The sequence below is a fragment of the Trachurus japonicus genome, chromosome 2 (genome assembly GCF_045865225.1).
Source record: "Trachurus japonicus isolate A0001 chromosome 2, Traja_1.0".
NCBI lineage: Eukaryota > Metazoa > Chordata > Actinopteri > Carangiformes > Carangidae > Trachurus > Trachurus japonicus.
Genome location: NC_140908.1, coordinates 2,816,161 through 2,838,326, shown reverse-complemented (window position 1 = coordinate 2,838,326; position 22,166 = coordinate 2,816,161). Strand labels below are relative to the sequence as shown.

General features: G+C 41.9%; 1 protein-coding gene across 1 annotated transcript; it reads right to left on the bottom strand.

Annotated features, from left to right (window-relative positions):
- Positions 1 to 433: 433 nt before the first annotated feature.
- LOC146990552 (1-phosphatidylinositol 4,5-bisphosphate phosphodiesterase delta-4-like) lies at positions 434 to 21,875 on the bottom strand. Its single transcript, XM_085803677.1, has 3 exons — positions 21,684 to 21,875; positions 21,375 to 21,606; positions 434 to 591 (listed from the first exon to the last, which is right to left on the bottom strand). Exons 1-3 carry the CDS (start codon positions 21,762 to 21,764, stop codon positions 434 to 436), a joined length of 471 nt encoding a protein of 156 aa, XP_085659803.1. The 5' UTR covers positions 21,765 to 21,875.
- Between the last annotated feature and the right edge of the window lie 291 nt (positions 21,876 to 22,166).

Below are 22,166 nucleotides of genomic sequence, written 5' to 3'. Positions count from 1 at the left end.
GTTCCCTTAAAGCCTTCACACCTGCTGGGAGCTCAGCCAGATAACTCAGCTAGCTAAGCTAACTACTATCGGACTGTAGTTCAGATAGGAGCAGGCTATCAGCGGGCTAGTCAGAGGAACTAATGGCTACATAAACAGTTTACCCTAAGTGAAGGAGTTCAAGCATCTCACGGTCTTGTTCGCACGTGACGTGAGGGGACACTTGAGTGTGAGATTAGCTGAAGAATCAGCGCAGCAGGAGTGGTATTAAAATCACTGTAACGCACCGCTGTGATGAAAAAAGAGAACTGAGACAAAAGGCAAAGCTCTCGATGATCCAGTCAGTCTTCGTTCCTACTCTCACCTGTGGTCATGAGCGATTGGTCATGACCCAAAGAACAAGGTTACGGATACAAGTGGCCAAAATAGGTGTTCTCAGGAGGGTGGCTGGGATCTAGACCCTCTGCTCCTTTGTGTAGAAAGGAGCCAGCTGAGGTGGTTTGGGCATCTGGTAAGGATGCCTCCCTAGGGAGGTGTTCCTTACACGTCCAGATAGGGGGAGGCCACAGGGCAGACCGAGGACTAGGTTGAGAGATATATCTCCGGCCTGGCCTGGAAACACCTCAGGATCTCCCAGTCAGAACTTGCCACTGTAGCTAGGGACAGGGAAGGGGGAGTCTGGGACTCTCTGGTGGATCCGCTGCCCCTAAGACCAGACCTCTGATAAATAGTTGAAAATAGACAGATGGATGTTGATGAGTCGTGGTTGTCAGAGCATCAGAGTAGCAAGCTGCTGCAGCTTAAATATTAATTATGATAAAGTCTTATTAAACTGTAGCAGCTGAACTTTGAGCTGCAGGTTTTATAACAGACTCTGATCCAGGACTTGAACTGGACACAGACTGTCGGTTATTACTGCTGTTTCCACCCGAAGCTTATCAGACTGTTCAGATCATTGAGGACTGATCCTGAAGGGAAGAACCAAGTTTGATTGTGGCACTTATCAAATCAGTTTTATTGACAGAGGTCATTCGGGATTGGCCGGTTGAACAAATTGGCGGACCTTGGTCCGTTTGCCCCGCCCCCAACACCACACCTGGTTTCAGGGTGTTTCACAGTGACAGTAGCCTGCACACACTCAGGACAGGTGAAGCTCAACAAGCAGAGGACTTCAGCTCCTGGTCTCTCCACAGACCTGGTCCCGATCCAGAAAGCTGCAGAGGGAACAATCTGAGTGAGTGGACCTTTGAGTGGTTACAGTTTCTGATGTTTGATCTTTATCACCGACGAGCTGCTGTTTGTTTTTTGACGTGGATGACAGAAGACAGTCTGAGACAAACAACGGATTCTGGATAATCCAGATCAGTCCACAAGACAGGATCAGTCACTGTGTGTGTTTGACATTAGTCTCCTCTTCACACTGTAACTGATCCTGTCTCATCGATGAACCTGTCGTTTGGTTACTGTGACTCTGATTTCATTTGAACATTGAACAGACTGTCAGACTCATAATAAAACTATAAACCAGATCCTGGTCTAAGATGCCGGACTGGACTATGATAACAAGTTGTTTTATGAAGGATCGTGATTCATCTTTGATTGGGGCAATAACTGTGTTATAATAACTGTTACCATGGACACACAGAGTGAATTAATGATTAGTGTTAACAGAAGCCAGTGAGCGCCCCTTGGTGGTTCCTGACAGACCACAATGATCCTGGAGGAAGGAACAGGAGCCCTACTGTTATCCACAATGCAGCTCTGCATTCATTCACATGCTTACTGCTGCTCTCCTGCTGTCTGAGCTCTATGGCTCCATAGTGGACTCAGGGCCTGTCCCAATATGCACACTCGATCACACTTACACACTTGGGCACTGGGCGTGCGAGTTCATGGGCTTAGTGTCAGCGCACAAGTGTGTCCCGTTTCTCCAACGACTGAAAGTGCAGCGCGCTTGATTTGCACTTTACCCACACTTAGACCGCATCCGAGTGGTATTTGGCCAAGTATAAATCCCACAATGCACCACGGTGAAGTCCGCCGTCACCGGGAGCCACAAGCCACGTTCGGGAAATGCGATTAAATTAATCTCAATAAAATGAAATGAACTTTCTATTTCATAATTATTACTTTTTAATGTCATATTCCTATTCATCATGCTCTGCTCATGTTTTTATTTTTTTGTTTTTCTTGTTTGTTTTATTTACTTACAGAGTTGGGCTCTGAATCTTGCGCATCGAGACACTTTTGGAGTAGATGAGACTGTGATCCAGCAGCACTGTTTATTAAAACTGTTGCTGTGCTGTGTGTGTGAGTGTGTCGTAGTTGTGCTACTGTGCGCAATGGCACAGGCTGTACTTGTCAAGTATGTCCCGATTGCTTTTAAATCTCCCCCCACACGCTTGGCCACTTAATCCATGCTTGCACACTATAGGTGGTTTTCAGATGACATCACGTGGAACGTCACGACTGCAGATGGAGGGCAGGAAGTGTTTTGCCCGCAGGAAAACAATAGGAAAATGCCTACTGTCTGCGCCGTCTACGGCTGTTCAAAACGGTCAAACCGGGAAAATCAAAAAAGTTACTTCAGAGTTTCTAAGGTAGTAAGACATAAAGGACTCAAATTTCAACAACTGACCGTAAAACGGTGTGTGGGAGGGACGGAAGTGACCATAGTAAACAAACGGTGTCCTAGCCTGTTCTACAGTAAAAATGGCACATAGAAAGAGGAGTAAAGCAATATATTAAGCGGCATTATTACACGGCTCTATTGAATGCTGCTCTCTGATTGGTCCAGCGCTGCGTTCTGCGGTCTGTTATTTCTGTATAACGGACCGTCGTCATGTATAACAGACCGTTGCTAAGGACGGCGCTCTGATCAGCGCAGTACAGAAAAGAGAAACTATGCAGGATATTTACCTTGTGTTTCATTTTTACCGTCATTAAACAGCTTCGGACTAATAGTGATGTTAGATAAATTATTTGTAACCTGTTACAAGGAGAGTGGAGGCTCCTTCCACATCGCTGCTGGAAACCAGACCTGCTGATCAGAGCCTCTGACCCGGTGTCAGCTCTCCTCTCGTCTCGGTGGCACCGCGACTCCGCGACACAAACGCACCCCGTAAACAGTAAAGTTAATCTCTTGTTTATGACAGATACGACTACACACAATACACACATTTTAACACGTGTATGGTAATCCATCGATCCACTGATTGATTATCAAAGGCTTCACATGCACGAACGGGAGGAGGCTCGGCAAAACAGCGGAAGTGACCGGTCTTGCAGATTCGCTAAATGCAATTTTAAATCGATGAAAGTCGTTTTTTGATCAACATTATGTTTCAAATTAATTATTTCACTCGTAAACCGTGTAATAAGCGGGATAATGTACAGTTGGTCGGTTGTTATGGAGAAATAAACCCCTTCATGTTGAATGAAACCCCTCCGCTTCGCGTCGGGGTTCCATACAACCTGTCGGGGTTTATTAGGGCCACGGGCAATCGCCCCGGGCACTGGTCCCAACAGCTATGAAATAGCTGCAGGGACCAGTGCCCGGGCAAAGCCCGGGCACTACTGTTATTGTGTGGATTTTTTCTTATTATTAGTGTGACTGCTGAAGCAGTCACACTATTGTTCTTCTGTTTGGCCATTTTCTTCCGCCTTTTTACGGTCTTCTTCTAGTCCTTCATACTTTGTGCTATTTCAACAATTCATATATCAAAACGTGCAGCTTTTTTTGAACTTTATCGGCATTACTTTTCTCTTTTTAACTATTTATACTTTTTCAAATATTAAACTTTTTCACAAAAAATCTCACATTCATCAAAGTCTCAACCTCTCTTCTTCATAACTCCACTGTAGTGTAGGGGTTAGGGTGGATGCTTGCCAACCCTAAGGTCACTGGTTCAAATCCAAGGGAAGAACTCTTGTTATGTTATGTTGAATTCTGCTCTCCTCCCCCGCCTTCAATTGGTTACAGGTGTTTGTTATCTCCTTGATTACTCATACCAGTTTGCAGCACATCATCACATTACAATGAATGACAACAGTTTTGAAAGCAGTGTGCTCTCTGTAGCCGAGTGGCAGAGTAAAGGTTTAGTGATCATATGGTCATGGGTGCGATTCCTGCCTCAGTCTTTTCACTTCATTGCTTGACTTTTGATTCCAATTATTCAGCTGTCATTGGACAGTCTTTGATTCCTCATAGTATAAAGCTCATTGTAACTCAGGTTCTCTGTGGCCATATGGTTAGTGCTCAGCCTGAAATTCACAGACATTTTCATTCTAAGTCATTCAAGCTTGACTCTCAAGCTTTCTTGATGTTGACAGTGTGCAGATCATTAACAGACAACAGTCTCTGCAACTGTGTGTGCACTGTGGCCTAGAGGCAGAGTGGAAGTCTAATGACCATCAGGATGTGGGTTCGATTCTGACCTTGGTCAAACATTTGTATGGTGATCACAGCTTGCACTATTTGCTAATTCTGCAACAGCGTTCAGTTGCTATCAGCAGTCACACCATTTCCATTCTTGGAAATGCTTTTTCTAGTTAGTGTGACTGCTGAAGCAGTCACACTATTGTTCTTCTGTTTGGCCATTTTCTTCCGCCTTTTTACGGTCTTCTTCTAGTCCTTCATACTTTGTGCTATTTCAACAATTCATATATCAAAACGTGCAGCTTTTTTTGAACTTTATCGGCATTACTTTTCTCTTTTTAACTATTTATACTTTTTAAAATATTTAACTTTTTCACAAAAAATCTCACATTCATCAAAGTCTCAACCTCTCTTCTTCATAACTCCACTGTAGTGTAGGGGGTAGGGTAACTGCCTGCCAACCCTAAGGTCACTGGTTCGAATCCAAGGGAAGAACTCTTGTTATGTTATGTTGAATTCTGCTCTCCTCCCCCGCCTTCAATTGGTTACAGGTGTTTGTTATCTTCTTGATTACTCATACCAGTTTGCAGCACATCATCACATTAGAATGAATGACAACAGTCTTGAAAGCAGTGTGCTCTCTGTAGCCGAGTGGCAGAGTAAAGGTTTAGTGATCATATGGTCATGGGTTCAATTCCTGCCTCAGTCTTTTCACTTCATTGCTTGACTTTTGATTCCAATTATTCAGCTGTCATTGGACAGTCTTTGATTCCTCATAGTATAAAGCTCATTGTAACTCAGGTTCTCTGTGGCCATATGGTTAGTGTGTTAGGTGTTGTGCTATTTCAACAATTCATATATCAAAACGTGCAGCTTTTTTTGAACTTTATCGGCATTACTTTTCTCTTTTTAACTATTTATACTTTTTCAAATATTTAACTTTTTCTGCAAATTAAACTCTAGACAAATTATTTTCTCCAGTTTTGTAGCCACACTTGTCTTCTGGCTAAAATTCTGGTCAAAAATGCAAAGAGACTTAGATAATAATTTTAAATATTTTTTAAATGCAGCCAGGGAGCTCTCTGCTCTCATTCAGCCCAATGCTGAGAATTCTCCACAACTCTGTCTGAAACATGCTTATGTCTGTGCTCTCTGTGGCGAAGTGGCAGAGTAAAGGTTTATTGATCATGAGGTCATGGGTTCGATCCCTTACTTTTTTTTTTAAGCAGAAGCCAGTGATCCTCTTATCAAAGGTTTTCTTTACCCCTCACTTACTGTCTCTGTCTGTAGCCTAGTGGTTAGCTTGCTGGTCTGGAGACCTGAAGGTTGCTGGTTCAATTCTTGCCTCAACAACAATTATAGTGAATTATTTTCCCAGTTGTCCTCTGTTGACTTCTGATAACTTGCTTCATGTTGAAACTGCTGCTCTCAGCCTGAAATTCACAGAAATTTTCATTCTAAGTCATTCAAGCTTGACTCTCAAGCTTTCTTGATGTTGACAGTGTGCAGATCATTAACAGACAACAGTCTCTGCAACTGTGTGTGCACCGTGGCCTAGAGGCAGAGTGGAAGTCTAATGACCATGAGGTTGTGGGTTCGAGTCCGACCTTGGTCAAACATTTGTATGGTGATCACTGCTTGCACTATTTGCTAATTCTGCAACAGCGTTCAGTTGCTGTCAGCAGTCACACCATTTCCATTCTTGGAAATGCTTTTTCTAGTTAGTGTGACTGCTGAAGCAGTCACACTATTGTTCTTCTGTTTGGCCATTTTCTTCCGCCTTTTTACGGTCTTCTTCTAGTCCTTCATACTTTGTGCTATTTCAACAATTCATATATCAAAATGTGCAGCTTTTTTTGAACTTTATCGGCATTACTTTTCTCTTTTTAACTATTTATACTTTTTAAAATATTTAACTTTTTCACAAAAAATCTCACATTCATCAAAGTCTCAACCTCTCTTCTTCACAACTCCACTGTAGTGTAGGGGGTAGGGTAACTACTTGCCAACCCTAAGGTCACTGGTTCGAATCCAAGGGAAGAACTCTTGTTATGTTATGTTGAATTCTGCTCTCCTCCCCCGCCTTCAATTGGTTACAGGTGTTTGTTATCTCCTTGATTACTCATACCAGTTTGCAGCACATCATCACATTACAATGAATGCCCCTCACATACTGTCTCTGTCTGTAGCCTAGTGGTTAGCTTGCTGGTCTGGAGACCTGAAGGTTGCTGGTTCAAATCTTGCCTCAACAACAATTATAGTGAATTATTTTCCCAGTTGTCCTCTGTTGACTTCTGATAACTTGCTTCATGTTGAAACTGCTGCTCTCAGCCTGAAATTCACAGAAATTTTCATTCTAAGTCATTCAAGCTTGACACTCAAGCTTTCTTGATGTCAGAGTGAGACAGTGTGCAGATCATTAACAGACAACAGTCTCTGCAACTGTGTGTGCACTGTGGCCTAGAGGCAGAGTGGAAGTCTAATGACCATGAGGTTGTGGGTTCGACTCTGACCTTGGTCAAACATTTGTATGGTGATCACTGCTTGCACTATTTGCTAATTCTGCAACAGCGTTCAGTTGCTATCAGCAGTCACACCCATTTCCATTCTTGGAAATGCTTTTTCTAGTTAGTGTGAATGCAAAAGGCATTCACACTATTGTTATTCGGTTCGGCCATTTTCTTTATTTTTCTTCTTACTACTTTCCGCCTTTCTACGGTTTTAAACTAGTCCTTCATACTTTGTGCGATTTCAACAATTCATATATCAAAACGTGCAGCTTTTTTTGAACTTTATCGGCATTACTTTTCTCTTTTTAACTATTTATACTTTTTAAAATATTTAACTTTTTCTGCTAATTTTTTCCCATAGGAATGCATTGAAAACATCTTCAAACTTTTAAAATTTTCTTACTACTTTGAACCTCTAAAACGTCAGCATACTTTCTCCCACAGACTCCATTTGACTTTTAAACTGTAGACGAACTTTTAATCTATTCACATATTACTCAGCTTATTGATATCTTCAACAGTTTTTAGGTATTTGGCTGTTTTAAAATCATTAAAATTTTCGACAAAATCCAACTTTATAATGGTTGTGTATTGCGCTTAACGAGCAGGGCTTAGAGTGAGTGACATCATCGTTAGAGTGAGAGGGATCGAAAAAACATTCAGGATTTTTTCTGGATAAATTGCCAGCACGGCCACAAATTAAACTCTAGACACATGATTTCCTCACCGGTTTGTAGCCACACTTGTCGTGTCTCATCTGATGTGCTCAAAACAGCAGACAGACTTACAGAATTGTCTCAATGAGCTTAATTGTCCAGCTAGACCCGCTCCAGTGGCTCATCCACTTCAATATAAAAGTAGGAGCTGATTCTTTTAGAAAAACAGAAATGCCCCCCTTTTCTACCTTGCGACGGCAAGAAAAGTTTTTGCCCTACAAACATTTAATGCACATTGGCTCGCTCAGGAAGGTCTCCTTGCCCCGATGGTCAGGACCACATTCTGATAAGAGTTACGGTTCTCTTTTACTGGGCTGTTTTCGGAAGCTGCACAGAGCTCAAATCTCTCTGCTCTGCTCTGCTCTGTGTGCAGTTGGTCCAGCTGTTGGGGCCAGCTCGTTATCAAAGTCTATTAATAGAACAAGTGCAGGTGCAGCCTGGCCGCTCGTTAAGATGTTTTTAAACACAGCCCCACACAGACACATGATAAACCAGACTGACAGAGGATGTCCACGCACAAACACAGGCATCACACTCACACAGACAGACACACACAGACACTCACACACAGTCACACATGCACACATACACAAACAGACAAACAGACACAACACAACACTGTTCCACACAGTAAAATGTAAGCATGGTAGTCGCCATGGTAACTTCTGAGGGCAGGCTGCCACGCAGGTGTAATCAATCAGATCATTAGGGAGAGAGGAGTTCTGTGGCGCTTATCAACAGTTTTACTTTCTGCACATGTACACACAGACAGAGAGACCGTCAGACTCACACACCCAGACACACACACAGGTTTTCAGCTCAAATTCATCAGCCTCTCAATTATTTTATACTTTTGATGTAAACATCTCCAACAATTTATATTTTTCTCATGAATTTCAGTTCAGACATTTAACCTTTCCACCTCTATAAATAGTAGTGTAATTCCAGGTGGAGCCTAGGACATAGGATCTATCTATCTATCTATCTATCTATCTATCTATCTATCTATCTATCTATCTATCTATCTATCTATCTATCTATCTATCTATCTATCTATCTATCTATCTATCTATCTATCTATCTATCTATCTATACCCCTCCCTATTTGTTAACCCCTCTGATCTATCTATCTATCTATACCCCTCCCTATTTTTTAACCCCTCTGATCTATCTATCTATCTATCTATCTATCTATCTATCTATCTATCTATCTATCTATCTATCTATCTATCTATCTATCTATACCCCTCCCTATTTTTAACCCCTCTGATCTATCTATCTATCTATCTATCTATCTATCTATCTATCTATCTATCTATCTATCTATCTATCTATCTATCTATCTATCTATCTATCTATCTATCTATCTATCTATCTATCTATCTATCTATCTGTACCCCTCCCTATTTTTTAACCCCTCTGATCTATCTATTCTTTCTTTCTTTCTTTCTTTCACTCCATTTCTGTCTTTTTACTTCTTTGTTTGCTTGATTGTTTCTTTCTTTCTTTCTTTCTACTCCTTTTCTCTTCCTTTGTTTTTCTTTCTTTCTTTCTTTCACTCCATTTATGTCTTTTTACTTCTTTGTTTGTTTGTTTGTTTGTTTGTTTCTTTGTTTGTTTGTTTCTTTGTTTCTTTCTTTCTTTCTTTCTTTCTTTCTTCAGCTCATTCAGCATTGCATTCACACCATTTCCATTCTTGGAAATGCTTTTTCTAGTTAGTGTGACTGCTGAAGCAGTCACACTATTGTTCTTCTGTTTGGCCATTTTCTTCCGCCTTTTTACGGTCTTCTTCTAGTCCTTCATACTTTGTGCTATTTCAACAATTCATATATCAAAACGTGCAGCTTTTTTTGAACTTTATCGGCATTACTTTTCTCTTTTTAACTATTTATACTTTTTCAAATATTTAACTTTTTCCCCAAAAATCTCACATTCATCAAAGTCTCAACCTCTCTTCTTCACAACTCCACTGTAGTGTAGGGGGTAGGGTAACTGCCTGCCAACCCTAAGGTCACTGGTTCGAATCCAAGGGAAGAACTCTTGTTATGTTATGTTGAATTCTGCTCTCCTCCCCCGCCTTCAATTGGTTACAGGTGTTTGTTATCTTCTTGATTACTCATACCAGTTTGCAGCACATCATCACATTACAATGAATGACAACAGTCTTGAAAGCAGTGTGCTCTCTGTAGCCGAGTGGCAGAGTAAAGGTTTAGTGATCATATCGTCATGGGTTCAATTCCTGCCTCAGTCTTTTCACTTCATTGCTTGACTTTTGATTCCAATTATTCAGCTGTCATTGGACAGTCTTTGATTCCTCATAGTATAAAGCTCATTGTAACTCAGGTTCTCTGTGGCCATATGGTTAGTGCTCAGCCTGAAATTCACAGACATTTTCATTCTAAGTCATTCAAGCTTGACTCTCAAGCTTTCTTGATGTTGACAGTGTGCAGATCATCAACAGACAACAGTCTCTGCAACTGTGTGTGCACTGTGGCCTAGAGGCAGAGTGGAAGTCTAATGATCATGAGGATGTGGGTTCGATTCTGACCTTGGTCAAACATTTGTATGGTGATGACAGCTTGCACTATTTGCTAATTCTGCAACAGCGTTCAGTTGCTATCAGCAGTCACACCATTTCCATTCTTGGAAATGCTTTTTCTAGTTAGTGTGAATGCAAAAGGCATTCACACTATTGTTATTCGGTTCGGCCATTTTCTTTATTTTTCTTCTTACTACTTTCCGCCTTTCTACGGTTTTAAACTAGTCCTTCATACTTTGTGCGATTTCAACAATTCATATATCAAAACGTGCAGCTTTTTTTGAACTTTATCGGCATTACTTTTCTCTTTTTAACTATTTATACTTTTTAAAATATTTAACTTTTTCTGCTAATTTTTTCCCATAGGAATGCATTGAAAACATCTTCAAACTTTTAAAATTTTCTTACTACTTTGAACCTCTAAAACGTCAGCATACTTTCTCCCACAGACTCCATTTGACTTTTAAACTGTAGACAAACTTTTAATCTATTCACATATTACTCAGCTTATTGATATCTTCAACAGTTTTTAGGTATTTGGCTGTTTTAAAATCATTAAAATTTTCGACAAAATCCAACTTTATAATGGTTGTGTATTGCGCTTAACGAGCAGGGCTTACAGTGAGTGACATCATCGTTAGAGTGAGAGGGATCGAAAAAACATTCAGGATTTTTTCTGGATAAATTGCCAGCATGGCCACAAATTAAACTCTAGACACATGATTTCCTCACCGGTTTGTAGCCACACTTGTCGTGTCTCATCTGATGTGCTCAAAACAGCAGACAGACTTACAGAATTGTCTCAATGAGCTTAATTGTCCAGCTAGACCCGCTCCAGTGGCTCATCCACTTCAATATAAAAGTAGGAGCTGATTTTTTTAGAAAAACAGAAATGCCCCCCTTTTCTACCTTGCGACGGCAAGAAAAGTTTTTGCCCTACAAACATTTAATGCACATTGGCTCGCTCAGGAAGGTCTCCTTGCCCCGATGGTCAGGACCACATTCTGATAAGAGTTACGGTTCTCTTTTACTGGGCTGTTTTGGGAAGCTGCACAGAGCTCAAATCTCTCTGCTCTGCTCTGCTCTGTGTGCAGTTGGTCCAGCTGTTGGGGCCAGCTCGTTATCATGTCTATTAATAGAACAGTGCAGGTGCAGCCTGGCCGCTCGTTAAGATGTTTTTAAACACAGCCCCACACACACACATGATAAACCAGACTGACAGAGGATGTCCACGCACAAACACAGGCATCACACTCACACAGACAGACACACACAGACACTCACACACAGTCACACATGCACGCATACACAAACAGACAAACACACAAACACAACACTGTTCCATACAGTAAAATGTAAGCATGGTAGTCGCCATGGTAACTTCTGAGGGCAGGCTGCCACGCAGGTGTAATCAATCAGATCATTAGGGAGAGAGGAGTTCTGTGGCGCTTATCAACAGTTTTACTTTCTGCACATGTACACACAGACAGAGAGACCGTCAGACTCACACACCCAGACACACACACACAGGTTTTCAGCTCAAATTCATCAGCCTCTCAATTATTTTATACTTTTGATGTAAACATCTCCAACAATTTATATTTTTCTCATGAATTTCAGTTCAGACATTTAACCTTTCCACCTCTATAAATAGTAGTGTAATTCCAGGTGGAGCCTAGGACATAGGATCTATCTATCTATCTATCTATCTATCTATCTATCTATCTATCTATCTATCTATCTATCTATCTATCTATCTATCTATCTATCTATCTATCTATCTATCTATCTATCTATCTATCTATCTATCTATCTATCTATCTATACCCCTCCCTATTTGTTAACCCCTCTGATCTATCTATCTATCTATCTATCTATCTATCTATCTATCTATCTATCTATCTATCTATCTATCTATCTATCTATACCCCTCCCTATTTTTAACCCCTCTGATCTATCTATCTATCTATCTATCTATCTATCTATCTATCTATCTATCTATCTATCTATCTATCTATCTATCTATCTATCTATCTATCTATCTATCTATCTATCTATCTATCTATCTATCTATCTATACCCCTCCCTATTTTTTAACCCCTCTGATCTATCTATCTATCTATCTATCTATCTATCTATCTATCTATCTATCTATCTATCTATCTATCTATCTATCTATCTATCTATCTGTACCCCTCCCTATTTTTTAACCCCTCTGATCTATCTATTCTTTCTTTCTTTCACTCCATTTCTGTCTTTTTACTTCTTTGTTTGCTTGATTGTTTCTTTCTTTCTTTCTTTCTACTCCTTTTCTCTTCCTTTGTTTTTCTTTCTTTCTTTCACTCCATTTATGTCTTTTTACTTCTTTGTTTGTTTGTTTGTTTCTTTCTTTCTTTCTTTCTTTCTTTCTTTCTTTCTTTCTTTCTTTCTTTCTTTCTTTCTTTCTTTCTTCAGCTCATTCAGCATTGCATTCACACCATTTCCATTCTTGGAAATGCTTTTTCTAGTTCTCCTTCATCTTCCGGACGCTTTTTCGGTTCGCTACTAGTCCTGCAACTCGAAGAGTTGCAGGCCAAATTATATATCAAAACGTGCGTCTTGATCGGGATCGGTGTGCTATTACTTTTCTCAACAGTCTACGAATTTTTCGCGACGTAGTCGCGAAAAACTGCGCAAAAATTTTGCATGTAAGTCAATGGGACGGGCGAAAAAAAAAGACCGAAAAAGACCAATCATTGGAGTTTAACAAAAGTCTACTGCTCAGGCATACTTTCACCTAGAGACTCCATTTAAACTTTAAACAGTAGACACAAGTCTTGTGTATTGTCGTATTACTCCACGTTTTGATAGGTCATATAGTTTTTGATCAATCCCTGATCAATGACCATGATCATTTTTGGAGAAATTATGAGTTTATAATGGGTGTGTATTGCATGGAATGTTCGTGTCAGAGTGCGTGACATCATCGGTTAGAGTGGGAGAGAGTGAAGAAACATTCTGTATTTTTTCTGGATAAATTGCCACCACGGCCACAATTTACACTCTACAGACATAATTTTTTCAGAATTTGTAAGACAAACTTGTTATCTCTCATGTCATGTGCTCAAAATATCAGAGAGACTTACAGAACTTACAGAATCAGCCTCTGAGTGCGGCCACGTCTGTCCCTGCTCCTCATTGAGTCCAATACAAATATTTTCTGAGAGGAGCAGAACGGCCTGATGTTTTAAAACTGCCAGCGTCGCCAAAATATTTACTGTAGAAACACCAAATCGTACCGAAATTTTCAGTAAGTCCTTAGAGCAACGTTGATCTGTGTTTTGTTCTGATAGGAGTTACCGTTTTGTCATGCTAAGCCTAATTGTGAGGCCGGTTTAGAGGCAGAAAATGGCTGTTTTTCTCCACGTTTCTGTCTGTCTCAGCCTGCGGGGGCCCCTATCGCCGTGGTAACCTCTTTGATCCTCAGGCCAGGGCTCGTTAACTTCATAAACAATCCACCTGGCGCTCGTTTAAATGTTTATAAACACAGACACAGCTAAATCAGACTGACACAGGATGCAGCTACTAACTAACTATGTGTCAAGTCAGTCACACACACACACACACACAGACTCTAGAGCCAGCTTCATGTGATTACAGTCACACACACACACACACACACACACACACACACACACACACACACACACACACACACACACACACACACACACACACACACACCTACACACACACACACACACACACACACAGTTAACCTAATGTGGTTACAGCTCCTCCATATCAGTGCTTATAGAAAGATGATCATGTGTCTGTCTGATCAGCTCTGTCTTGACCTTAAGATCGTGGGTTTGATTCCCATGTTGACAGAGATGGCACAACCCGCAGTAGCTCCCGTGGCCCATTCAAAATTTCCCGAGAGGAAATTTTCTAGTTTCTCCATAACAACCTCCGAACTATACATTATCCCTTACTTAGAACACGGCTCTCTTGAATACTCGATTCTGATTGGTCAATCACCAATATTCTGCGGTGTTTATTTCTCGATAGACCACCGCTGAGCGGACCGTTGCTAGGGACTCCATAGCAACGGCCGACTCTGCATGTCCGGTCACGGCCGCTGTTTTGCTGAGCCTCCTCCCGTTCGTGCATTTGAAGCCTTTGATAATCAATCAGTGGATCGATGGATTACCACGATGTATTGTGTGTAGTCGTACCTGTCATAAACAAGAGATTATGGGGTGCGTTTGTGTCGCGGAGCTACAGAGAGGAGAGGAGCTGTGACACGGTCAGAAGTTCTGATGCAAGTTTACTTTTCAGCCACGATGTGGAAATAAGGAGCCTCCACTCTCCCTGTAACAGGTTACAAGTCGTTTATCTAACATCACAATTAGTCCGAAGCTATTTAATGACGGTAAAAATGAAACATAAAGTAAATATCCTGCATACTTTCTCTTTTCTGTGCTGCGCTGGTCAGAGCGGCGTCCCGAGCAACGGTCTAATTTTACATGAATAAAATCTCTTTTTATCATTATTTTGTGTTACAATATTGACATTTTGTTGTAGGCCGTGTTCTAAGCGGGATAATGTATAGTTCGGAGGTTGTTATGGAGAAATAAACCCCGACAGGTTGTATGGAACCCCGACGCGAACGCTACCAAGTCGTTACCTGGAACGACTTGGTAGCGTTCCAGGTAACCCGTAGTTCGTGTTTTTACCGTCCTGTTGTCTGTGAAAGTTCCCTATAACGGCCACTCGTAACTTCCGACCCGTGAACTCGTACCAGATCGAACTGGTATGACTTCACAGGAAGGAAAAACACAAAGTACGAGTTTCCTTGAACGCACCATGAGTTAGCAGCCCCCGCCCTTGTCAGGCATCAATTGGTCCTCGTGCTACGTCACCACATTCACGCGCATCCCTTGGCTGCACACACAGCCCTTCATGCCGTTCTCTCCCCTCATTGGATAACACTTGTATCCCACAAGGAAAATTTTCTCCTCGGGTTACAGCAGAGCAGAGTGACGGAGAGACTCGTGTTTAGGCTGAAATACTTCATGTAAGTGATTGCTGACGGAAAATAGGACTATTTAGGACTTATATTAACAAAAACATTCCACTGATATCTGCTTTAAATAGTTATATCTTCCGACAGCAATCACTTACATAGAGTGTTTGGACTGAAACACAGGTCTGTCAGTCACTCTGCTCTGCTCTGAGCCCAGGAGAAAACATTTATCGTATCCTACAGTTTTTATCCAATGAGGAGAGAGAACGGCATGAAGGGCTGTGTGTGCAGACTAGAGTGCCTAGTGCAGCCAAGGGACGCCGTGAATGTGGTGACATAGGGACGAGGACTGTTATGGTGCGTTCAAGGAAACTCGTAACTCGTGTTTTTCCGACCTGTGAAGTCATACCAGTTCAATCTGGTACGAGTTCACGGGTCGGAAATTACGAGTGGCCGTTATAGTGACTTTCACAGGTCGGAAAAACACGAGTGGGTTGCCTGAAACGCTACAAAGTCGTAAGTTGTGACTTGAAGCTGTAATTTACGGTTTCAAAAGCCTACCTGGAACGCAGCATTAGCCAAAACAACCGGATCGCTTACTTCTGCTTTAAACAAATATATAGTAATAATTATTGAAAAGTGAATGAAAGTAAGAAAATACATTATAACCCCCCCGCTGGCTGGGGGGCTGGGGGGTCCCCGGCCAGAAGCTAATGCTGGTTGGGGGGCCTTGGCATGGAAAAGTTTGGGAACCCCTACTCTAGAATTCTATTGCTGCTTGATTGTGATGACTAACTAATCATGTAAAGGTCAGTGTATTACTGCCATCTAGTGGTCAGTTTTCTTGTCAAGGAGCGGGGTATAAAAGGGAGGAGGCCACTGTCATCTGGAAGCTCTTCCTGTGGGTGTGTGCGCTCACCTGTGCGCATCTCCACCATCCTCCCTTTGTTCTCCCCTGGCTGGCGCAGCGTTTGTGCTGCTGGCTTTGTTTGGACCATGTTCGTGGCTCTTTGAGTGAGTTTTCTTTGTAGAATTATTTGTAATCTTTGTGTTGGTGCAGTTTCCTTTATAGTTTGGTCTTGTTTTGTTATTATTAGGAGACAGACGTTAGAGTCGGCACCTTCCATCCTGTATTAGCTCCCTTGGTTTGTGGAACAAGGTATGTGTATCTGAATTTTGGGCTATTACTTTATTTTTGATGTCTTGTTTTATTTTTTGTTTTGGGGTGATGCCGTTCACATTATATTTTAATTCTTTAAGATGCATGTTATGCATCTAGTTTTAAGAAAGTCCAAAAAAAGAAAATTTCTGAGTATCTGTGACAACAGGTGGCAGGCAGACCAAGGAGGCAGAGTTTACGCTCAATACAGATTTTATTGAAAGCACAGGGGAGGATTGGGGCTGGAGAGCAGGGGAGGGAGAGAAAGGGAGCTGGAGGACACAGGAGGGCAGGCGATGAAGGTGAAGAGTGGCTGCTTGCTGGCAGGGCAGGGAATCTGGAAGCACAGGGGGACAGAATGAAAACATGAGGCAGGGAACATGGAGGGAAAAGCACTGGAACTGGAAAAACGCAGGAAAGAACTGAGAAGGAGCCAGATGAAGTTACCGCGTGGTGAGCTGTAAAGCCTCAGCTGTGTGCCCTGCAGCAGCAGCCTGGGGAAGAGACACTCGGAGCACACAGACATGGATGTAACAGTAACATCTTCCAAGATGTATGAAAAATCAGTTCAAAAACATTGTCATTATACATTCATAAGTATATACAACATCTTATTTTTAACTTCACCAAAACATTACTACATTACATTTGTTAACTGATGAATGGCCGTTTGTAATGTGCTATGTTCATATTAAGTAAACAAGAAATAGCCTACTAAAACACAAGAGGAGCGCAGATTTTGGATATGAACAAAATTGAATGTCTTGTGAATATAGGGACGCCTTCCATGCCTTCAACTTCTTGGACTTAAAGGACAATTCCAGGCGAATTCAACTCAGGGGTGTATTTTCATATCATTTTAGGTCTAAAAGAATGAATCTGAAGATTTTCAGTTTAATCGCTCCTGTTTTGCGGTAGCTGCGTCTGTGCCCGCATCGCCACGGCAGCAATGAATGGGAGTGGATGTAAGTTCCGCTGTTTAGGCTGTTTCCAGCCCTCAAAGCCGCAATTTTTTTCCACAGACAGCGTCAGATGGAGACTCAAACATGCACCGAGAAGTTTATTTACTTCAAGCAAGCCGACATGTTTGTAAAACTAGATCTAATTCAAAGTCTCCCGGAGTCTCGCGCGAGACCCAGTTGCCGTGCTCGGTGTGTTCAGGGGCAGTGGGAAAAGCTACCGTTTGTGTCATAAACACAGGAATATCAACTCTTGACTTGCTTCAAGTAAAAAAAACTTCTCGGCGCATCTTTGAGTAGCCACCTGACGCTGTCTGTGGAAAAAAATGTACACTTGAAGCAAGTAAAGAGTTGATATTCCTGTGTTTATGACACAAGCGGTAGCTCCTACTGCGCCTGAATACACCAGCACTGCAACTTCGGGCTCGCGCGAGACTCCGGGAGACTTTGAATTAGATCTAGTTTTACAAACATGTCGGCTTGCTTGAAGTAAATAAACTTCTCGGTGCATGTTTGAGCAGCCATCTGATGCTGTCTGTGGAAAAAAATTGCGGCTTTGAGGGCTGGAAACAGCCTAAACAGCGGAACTTACATCCACTCCCATTCATTGCTGCCGTAGCGATGCGGGCACAGACGCAGCTACCGCAAAACAGGAGCGATTAAACTGAAAATCTTCAGATTCATTCTTTTAGACCTAAAATGATATGAAAATACACCCCTGAGTTGAATTCGCCTGGAATTGTCCTTTAACTTTGAGCTCTACATGAGAGAAAGATTATTATTATTATTATAACCTTTATTTATTCTCGAGAGACATTGAGGCTCATTTTCAATGTCGTCGAGTTTACAACGCAGTAAAAAATATTGACAGCGGTTACAGTCATTTGAAGTGATTACAACCAAAATACACTTAACAAGAAACAAGAAACACAATCATCTGAAACAGTTACAAATGGAAACACAGTTATTCATGACCAAGTACCTAAACTCACTGAGTGAAGGGAGCGTGTCCAATCTCAGGATGTGCTGTAACGCGTTCCAAGAGCTAGGGGCATCATAACAAAAAGCAGTCTTGCCAATACTCGTAAAGAGTAAAGAGATGACAGATCAAAAACTTGTTGGAAAACATTCAGTATGGTCTGTCTTGGTAAAAAGCCCACTCACCACGACAAGGTGCAGACCAGGAGTGGGAACATATAACACAGGACAAACAAACCTAACTTAGGAGTATGGGCACGGGACAAAAGTACAGAGCCCCTTAGGGGACATGTAGTGATGGGCAATCGAGGCTTTGTTGAGGCTTCAACACCTTTTTCGAGTAATGATTCATTCACTCGAGGCTTCACTGACACAGTTGCTCCAGTACGACATCTAGTGTTCAATAAAATGAAGTGCAATTGAGACGTGTCATTCATTGGTTCATTGATTGTCTGAGATTTGATTTGCCATGCTCACTCTTTACAACTAACATTGCATGGTTGTATGGTTTCAAGCTGACACAATAAAATATAAAAATTATAAAATTGACATGAAGTTACTCTGTTTCTCATTTGGCATTATCTGATTGTGATAGGCTTTCCTTATAGGCTACTTAGCCTGATATATTAGCCTCTGCTGTGAATAACATTCTCATCTGAAACAAGTCTAAACAGTTTATGGCTTAAATGATGTGAAATGGTGTAGAGTAGATGGCAAATGTGATCTCATTTCAAAATAGAAAAGAAGGAAAGCTAGTAAGGCACGGAATTCAATCCCATGTCTGAGAAGGCCAAGGAGCGACCGCCAGATGTAATCACGGTGCGCCACTCTCCGCAACAGTTTTGCATGTGGGATGTGTTAAATATTTTTTGAGCTCATACGGTCGTTGACGCTTCAATCTTTACAAATATGCGTGTTACAACACTTAGATAAATTAATTTCCTCTGCTCCACATATCATGGTTTAGTAATGTTATAGAATTCCTGGTACTGAATGCTACACTTTCCAACCAAATCTCTGCCGCCTCAGTTTCTGTGTGCTTCAAAGGCTCAGCTCAGCTCTCACAGAGAGCCCAGACAACCGAAACATTGACGGTGCTCCGTGAATGACTGAATCAGTGAAGTGGTTCATACGTCATCCAAGTGGTTCATTCGTCACAAGTCACGGGACCAAACCACGCTTCGGCACGGTGGTTCGATACAAATACCGCGCATGTGTCGGAGCCTCGGTGTCAGAGGACCCATCACTAGGGACATGGGAAAAAAATGATTGGTGAAAAAAAAAGGATGAAGTTTCTCGACTGTCTGTCTGTGATCATAGCAGATAAGTAAATAACAGATCTGTGGACATTTCTCGCTCTAACGATGCTTTTAGTGCCGTAGAGACGTGTTCACAGTTCATACACCATATCGTTTATAGTCTGATGTGAGACGGAGATCAGCTCTGGTGGGTCCGGCGGCCGGCCAGGTCTGATGCCTGATGCTCGGACAGCGGCTCGCCTCACTTTCTGCCCGTGATGACAGTGGAGTTTGACCCTCTGACTCGGAGCAAGTTTACAAAAAAGCGTTATTTGGAGAAACAGCCGAGCCAGAGGGTCAAACTCCAGGGTCATCATGGGGAGAAAGCGAGCAGGTAGGTGGGTGGGCATCGGGCACACACACACGCGCACACGCGCACACACACACATATTGTATGAACTGTAAACACGTCTCTACGGCACTAAAAGCGTCGTTAGAGTGAGAAATGTCCATAGACCTGTAGACCACAGACAGATAGACAGACGGTCTGTGATGTAGCAAAAGTTTCTCGGGATCTCGAGAAACTTAAAACTTCATCCTTTTTTTTTCTCACCCATCAACCCCCCCCCCCCATATCCCATCTCCAGTGGCGGCTCCAGAGAAATTTGATTGCAGGTGCTATGGGTGTGCTACAACATTGACGGGGGGTGCTCCTAGAAATGCATAGGAGGTGCATCGTTGTCGAAGATGACGTTGCTTCCTTATGCTGTGTTGAGTTATCAGTGAGTTATCAGTGATTGTCTTGGTGGCGATCGTGACGTGGCCATGACAATCCACTGCGACTGGCTCTGGGTCAGTTTGGAAAGGTTTGAGGCGAAGAAGACTCACAGCTTATGTGTTTGCCACTTTGTTTTCTTTTTGCCACTTTCCTGCTTGTGTACATTTCTGTCTTCCCGTTTATGACACGCGCCGTCCCCTGCAGATTGGCAGCTGACTTGATGCATTACTGTGGTTACTATTGCATATTTCCTTTTGCTGCTATAGCCTAATAAACATTTTCTTATGACTGATTGTTATACAAATAAGATAGGAAAAAAACATGTATCAAAATTACAGAAAGAAGTGGCAGGCAGGGAAGTGAAGTTTTGCTCAGTGGCAGAGGGAGAGAGTTTGTGAGAGCAGCATGAGCTGCTACTACTAACGAGCTACCTACTGCTCCACAAAATGATACAAACGGGAAAGCCTGTGTCAAAAAGTAAAAGAAAGTGGCAAACATATAAACCGCGAGTCACCTTCGCTTCGAGCCTTTCCAAGCTGACCCGGAGCCGGTTGCAGTGCAACGTCGTCGCCACGGAGGAAATGCACCCGCCGCGGGCTGATCAGCACCGGGGAGAGCTCCCCAAAACACCTCGGACAATTAATTCCATCATAATATCTAGAAATAGCCTAGAAATAACAATTAATTGTGTAATAATGTCAAGAAATAGCTTAGAAATAACAAATAATTGCGTAATAATGTCAAGAAATAGCTTAGAAATAACATTTAATGGGTCATAATGTCAAGAAAAAGCCTAGAAATAACAAATAATTGCGTAATAATGTCAAGAAATAGCTTAGAAATAACATTTAATGGGTCATAATGTCAAGAAATAGCCTAGAAATAACAAATAACTGCATCATAATGTCTAGAAATAGCCTAGAAATAACGGTTCATTTCATAATAATGTCATGTTTTCCATCAAGGCAAAAGATTACACATGCTTTTCATGCTTTGGATGACTTCTATGCAATCAATTGATATTTCTTGGCTATATTTCTCAACATTATGGTGCAATTACTTGTTATTTCTTGGCTTGATCACGTACTTAGCGGCCTGTACTATTAAAGCGTTACCATAAGAGTGTGTGTACCTGTGTCGGAGGGCTCGTAGCGGTGGATGAGCTGCTTGGCGTGCTGCTGGGTGTCGTCCCCCTCCAGCTGCTCCTCCTTCAGGAAGTCCTCCAGATCGGTCTGGGACAACTTCTGGCCGTCGGCCGAGAACTCCTGGAAAACCCTCAGGACGTCCTCTCGCTGGGTCAGCATCTTGTAAAAGAGGACGAACTCGTCGTCCTCCAGCGTCCCCGACTGCGACTTATCGGCCATCTAGGAGAAAGAAAAGGACATCTGTGCATCAAGAGAGGAAGAGATGCCAAGACAAAACCTGAGGAACGACTCCTTACCGTGAAGAGACGGTGAGCGTGGTGCTCGTTCATGTCCACGTTCATCATCTTCAGTAAGTCCCGCACCTCCCTGAAGTTCATCCTGCCGTCGTTGTTCTTGTCCGCCTTCTTGAACCAGTCACCGATCCACCTGGAGACGCCAGTTAAAGAAGACGCCAACTGGAAAACGCTGTGTTTACCAAACTATGATGGGATTTCACTTCTTTCTAGAGACATAAGATTTAGCTCGTCCTCATTGGCAATATTTATTAAAAAGAAACTACTGTTAAAATTAACAGAACAACAAAACTTGGTTTGACTTTTCAATTTTGCCTTTCCTAGCGCCTCACTTTTTTTTTTCTTTTTTCTCTTTTTTGTGTTTACACTGAACTTAATTTATCTGTATCAGTTTTTTTCTTTTGTTTTGCTTTATTTTCTCACCTCTTTCCATTTATTTATCTATTTAGTGTTGTTATCATTACTACTACTATTACTGTTCAGTTT